General features: G+C 41.8%; 1 protein-coding gene across 1 annotated transcript in view; it reads left to right on the forward strand.

Annotated features, from left to right (window-relative positions):
- Positions 1–4,886, forward strand: part of rec8b (REC8 meiotic recombination protein b) — a 14,018-nt gene extending 9,132 nt beyond the window's left edge. Inside the window, exons 11-18 of the mRNA XM_020615341.1 lie at positions 882–996; positions 1,219–1,294; positions 2,588–2,751; positions 3,243–3,282; positions 3,415–3,484; positions 3,582–3,677; positions 4,381–4,487; positions 4,810–4,886. Of these exons, the coding sequence (XP_020470997.1) occupies positions 882–996; positions 1,219–1,294; positions 2,588–2,751; positions 3,243–3,282; positions 3,415–3,484; positions 3,582–3,677; positions 4,381–4,487; positions 4,810–4,886 (745 nt within the window). The remainder of the gene's footprint in view (positions 1–881; positions 997–1,218; positions 1,295–2,587; positions 2,752–3,242; positions 3,283–3,414; positions 3,485–3,581; positions 3,678–4,380; positions 4,488–4,809) is intronic.
- Positions 4,887–5,276: the final 390 nt, after the last annotated feature.

Here is a 5,276-nt window from a genome sequence, read left to right on the forward strand (position 1 = left end):
GGGAAAGAGGGACATCCAACGACAGAAAGTGTGAATGAAGAGGTGAGACCCGGGTTGACCTGGGCTCAAATCCAGAACCTCAAGGCAACGGCACTAACCACTGCACTACTGTACTGCCCACCCTGACCTCAATCCAATAGAAAATCTGTGGGCAGAACTGGAAAAGCGTGTGCAAGCAAGGAGGCCTCCAAACCTGACTCAGTTCCACTAGTTCTGTCTGGAGGAATGGGCTAAAATTCCAGCAAGTCATTGTAAGAATCTTGTGGAAGGCGTCCTGGAATGTTTGACCCAAGTTAAACAATTTAAAGGCAATGCTACCAAATACTAAGTTTATGTAAACGTTTGACCCACTGGGAATGTGATGAAAGAACTGAAAGCTGAAATAAATCTTTTTCTGTACTATTATTCTGACATTTCACATTCGTAAAATAAATGACTGATCCTAACTGAACTAAGACAGGGAGTGTTTACAGTATTAAATGTCAGGAGCTGTGAAAAACTGAGTTTAAATGTATTTGGCTAAGGCGTGTGTAGACTTCCAACTGTACCTCCAAACATGTTATGGATTATGAGAGGCAAGCTTACATTACTTTTTTTCTACTAATCAAATTCTGTCATGAAGGAAACGGTGAGCTAACAGTGACAAAGCATTGCTGTTGTGATCAGTTATCATCAGTTTTAATTTACTGTACATTCGACAAAGTGACTCATGAACAGCTGCTTTTGTTTTGGAAACAAGTAACTGAAATCATGTGTGGGTGTGTTAACACAGATTTTCCAGTATGTGCCTCAGAGTTATAATGTTCATTTCCAGCTTCGGGACTGCAAACACTAAAGTTCTGTTTCTCACTCTGTCGTTAGGTGGCCATTCGTCCTCGCAGCAAGCCTGTTCGAGGTCGCAGGCGTCAGCTGGTTTTTGCAGACCCTCAGGTCCAGATCTCTGACAGAGAGATAAAGCAACAGATTGGAAACCCACAGGCCGAGACACGGGACCTGGTAGTTAAACAAAATGAGATGATGTCACTCAACCACACAGTTAAAACATTCCAGTCATTTAAAGTGGGCTTTGAACATCTAAAGGCTCATCTACAACTTAAGATTCTGCTGCTTTTTACATAGAGTCTAGAGTTGGTTTAGCACCCTCTGTCCCTTTACTGTGTATGCTGCACACTGTGTCTTGAAACTGTGCCATCAATCTAAAGTTGTGTTCTTCCTCAGTCAGAGATGTTGCTGGACTTGCCGTCCTTGACCAGGTGGGCCACTCCTGCTCAGCTCTTCAACAATCCCTGTACATGTCAGTACCAAGTACTACACTTCACTTCTAGCTTTTGCCTGTATTGACTGAAAATGATGCAGGGCAGCTAAAGGGAAGGACTGTAAAATGACAATAACTTTGAGAAAACAGGTATTGGTCCATCAGGAAATAGCTGTCATTAATCTAAAACTAGATTTTGTGTTGTAGTGAGAAACACAGCAGGTTGTATATTATGTGGAAGTGACAGTCCCATGGGAGGATGCAGCAGAAATGGCCTATGAGAAGGAAAATATTAGATATACAGATGTGGCAGCAGAGGCAGAGTGGAAATCTAAGGCTGTTGAGGTGTTGTTGGTCAGTCAGTCTTGTCCCTGTTTACTAAACTGCATATTAGAGGGCTGAGCCTAAAACAGGCAGATTACCGAGATGGGGTGATATTTTTTGTTTACAGTGTGACTCTGGCTAGTCAAATGAGACTTCCTGAAGCACTGAATCAGTATGAACCAACTGTGTTCATTGTTTCGAGGCACTTGACGCAGCAAAACATGGTGACATCTGCAGGCCATTCCTGGGTACTGCATTGTATGGATGAAGAAAATCAGAATGTGATAAAACAGTGAAGCTACTGCACGTTCACATTCCCTGCTGACGAGACCCAAATCCAGTTGTATCTGATCTGTTCACTCATGTGTGAATAAACCACATTGTCCATTTGCATATGCAGTTCTATATCTGATTCATATCATATGCTTTGAAAGCTCAACATCATTGGCTGTTAGTGACATTGGTGGATTTATACAGTGATTAGTCAACTGAGGGGCCCTGGCTCTCAGATTAAGTTGCATGCCAGTTGGGCCAACTGCAGTAGCTGGAGCAGAGGACATACAATACAGATGTTTCAAAGGTATCTGTTCTTTGCCTGGGTGAGGACAGGGTTCAAGAATGTTTTAAAGGTACACTAGATGAGAAAGTGCTAATTTTCTGATGCAGTTGGCGACTACTCGTAGGAGTAGTGGAGGTAGAGAAGTATGGATAATGGTCTGGCAAGTGTCAGATTTACAAACCTGTCAGGCAAATAAGTCAAATAACTGTCAAGAGAAAACTAATTCCATGCTTCTGAGTCAGATTGGTCCATCTCGTGTTAAGGTTTTAATTGACAGACCAGACAGAATTCTTCTTCAAGGACGTATTTACTTATTGCAGAAACTTGACCTGCCCCTAGAGTATAGGTCATCATAAACCTTGTGGATGTTCACTACCCAGCAACAACCCTGTAGGGCCTCTGACACCTGTTATAATTAAAGTGTTGTGATCCCTTTGAACCGTCCCCAGCCCTCATCCAGGAGGACCTCATGTCACTGTGGAAGAAGTGTGCTGTGCTCACTGTCCTGCCTGACCATGAGAAAAAACAGAGAGGGGAAGAGGAAGAAGAGTCTGAGCAGAACAGAGAAATACTGAGGACAGAGAGGAAGAGGAGGCACTCAAGCCTGAAGGAGGTGGGTCTGTGTGAAGGAGAGGAGCAGAGTTCAACCACTGAGATCATTTACAGCTCTTCTCCTTAACTTCACATCTAAGGACTTTCCAACACAGGAACTCACTGACCCATAGTTGAACTTGTCTCCATTGACCCAGGTTCTGATTTTGTTTCCCCCTCAAGAGGGTGGTGTTTAACATACTGGGTGTATTTCAGAGAGAGAGGTCCAGGTTAGGGACCACGAAGTTCCTGTAGTGGACAAGAATGCTCTCAAATTAAATAGTACCATCTGTGGGGGAAGTTCAGTGATATTCTTATCAAAATCCCCTTTTATGTTGTCCTAAAATCTGAGAGTACTTGTGAAACTTTAGCTAAAATAATGATGGTTATCTATTAGCCAGCTACCTTGCAGATGTAGGCTGCCAGCTGCATGTGTTCAGTTCACTGGTGAGACAAATTCTATTATAAACCTTGTTTCTATTACATGAAACTTTGCCTCTCTCTCATTCCCAGATTTCTGTTGAGTCAGGACTGCAACTTGCTGAGGGCTCATGTAGGAATTCTTTTCTTATTTTATGTCAGTTACATCACACTAGGCTTTCACATCTTATTGATGTCAGATTTCATTTGCTCCAAACTGACAACTAATCATTTGTGTTTCTTTTATGATTGTGTGTGTAAACAGCTGCAATTGATGTTGACATGTCCAAAGAAGACAAATCTGTGAGCGATGTAATCACTCCCGTCAGCAGATGGTGAGTCTCAGATGGCTAGACAGACAGACAGCTAAATGGATAAAGAGAATCATCACTGTGTGTGTGTGTGTGTGTGTGTGTGTGTGTGTGTGTGCAGGTCTCCACAGGAGGAGGCTCAGCTCCAGATGGAGCCTATAGCGGAGGAAAACGTCGAGATGCCGGAGGCTGAGACAGAAAGCGGGGACAAGCTGAGGTACTTCATAAGACAATACGCAAACTCAGAGCACAAGCAGGTTTACACATGCCCACACACAGATCTAGCCTGACACCAGTTTTTCTCCACATCACTTCAGAAGCTCATGAAAAGCTTTTTGCAGACACATACCTTCATAACCAACACCACTTTTGACACGTGGCAGACTTCATCAATATGACACTGTTATACTGTTTGCTTGTCCATAACATATTGAGCATTGTTATGCTCAATATGTTATGCTATATGTAAAGCACCTTTCAGACATGTACTCCTTTCCAATAATCTGACGGCATCTAAACTGGCTTCATATCCAAATGATCATTATGGTCACTTTTCCATAAAAGCAATCTTATTAGGTCAGACCCATTACGATTGACATATCATTTTAACACGTGTCTAAAGTGCATGCAGTTGGCATTAATGGATAGGCATGGACAAGCCCACAACACACAGTACTGATGTAGGACGTTGTTACATATAGTGGGTGTCTCTCCTGTGTCTCTATGAGTAGCTCAGCTCATTAAAAAAACATGATTGCCTTGGAGAATGCAATAATATGAGGGAAAAAAATCCTTATCACAATTTCTTGCCATGAGTGTGATCACATCTAATGCTGTTTTTACTAACAGCCAGTACTGGAAATATGCACACAAACACACACACACAGTATGAGGCCTTTGAATCTCACTGTCTATTTCAGTTGGATGTCCTCCAACCTGCAGAGGGCTGAAAAGGTCACCTTTGACTCTCTGCTGCCCCCAAAGACCGACCGCACCACTGTAGCTCACACTTTCTACAGACTGCTGGGTAAGGAAATCAAACATCTTATCTGCAGTAAAATACGTGAACAAGGGATGTCCTGCCTGCCCTTCTCTGATGAGCTGAATTTAGCCACCACTGCTCACTATAGAAGTGTGAAAAACCGGTTCTTATTTACATAGTAATAATGACATTTAAACTTTTGCTTTTAAACTGTAACTAACCTTTATCAGTTATATTCAGTTTTATTCTAGCTCAGAGGAAGTTGGTCTCCTGCCATGTAATGTAAAACACATAACTCAGCCTTCAGTCTTTGTTTCTTCAGTTCAGCAGTGTGATGGTGTTACTGTCTGTGGTGTGTCTCCCTCAGAGCTGCTGTCTGCGGGGCAACTGGCTGTCCAGCAGACTGAGCCCTACAGTCACATGACCATACACCCTGCAGAATGACCACTTGAGTACACACACCTGCACTGACTCACACTACGGTCCTGGAGAGTTAGCAGTTTTGTTCTTTCAGTGCTGTTATTTTTAATCCAGGTTCTAAAAGGATAGTGAATTTTTTATGACCTTTTAGTATTTATGAACGTTATAATGCTTAACAAGGATAAAATATAAATTGCTTTAATTTGCTTTTACCCTGAATTTTAAAGGTTTCTCAGATATTTTTCTATTTTAATCTGGATTTAATATGTTAATATGGTTGTACTTTCAAATATTTTACTCACCAAAGGTATTGTGTTACATAATTTCACATACTGAAGAAGAATCGAGCGCTTTGTTATAGAGTTCATGTTATATTTTATCCCTCTTAATGTTTTTAAACTCGTTTTATACAGT

This window comes from Monopterus albus, unplaced genomic scaffold (assembly GCF_001952655.1).
Source record: "Monopterus albus unplaced genomic scaffold, M_albus_1.0 scaffold162.1, whole genome shotgun sequence".
In the NCBI taxonomy this organism is placed as follows: domain Eukaryota; kingdom Metazoa; phylum Chordata; class Actinopteri; order Synbranchiformes; family Synbranchidae; genus Monopterus; species Monopterus albus.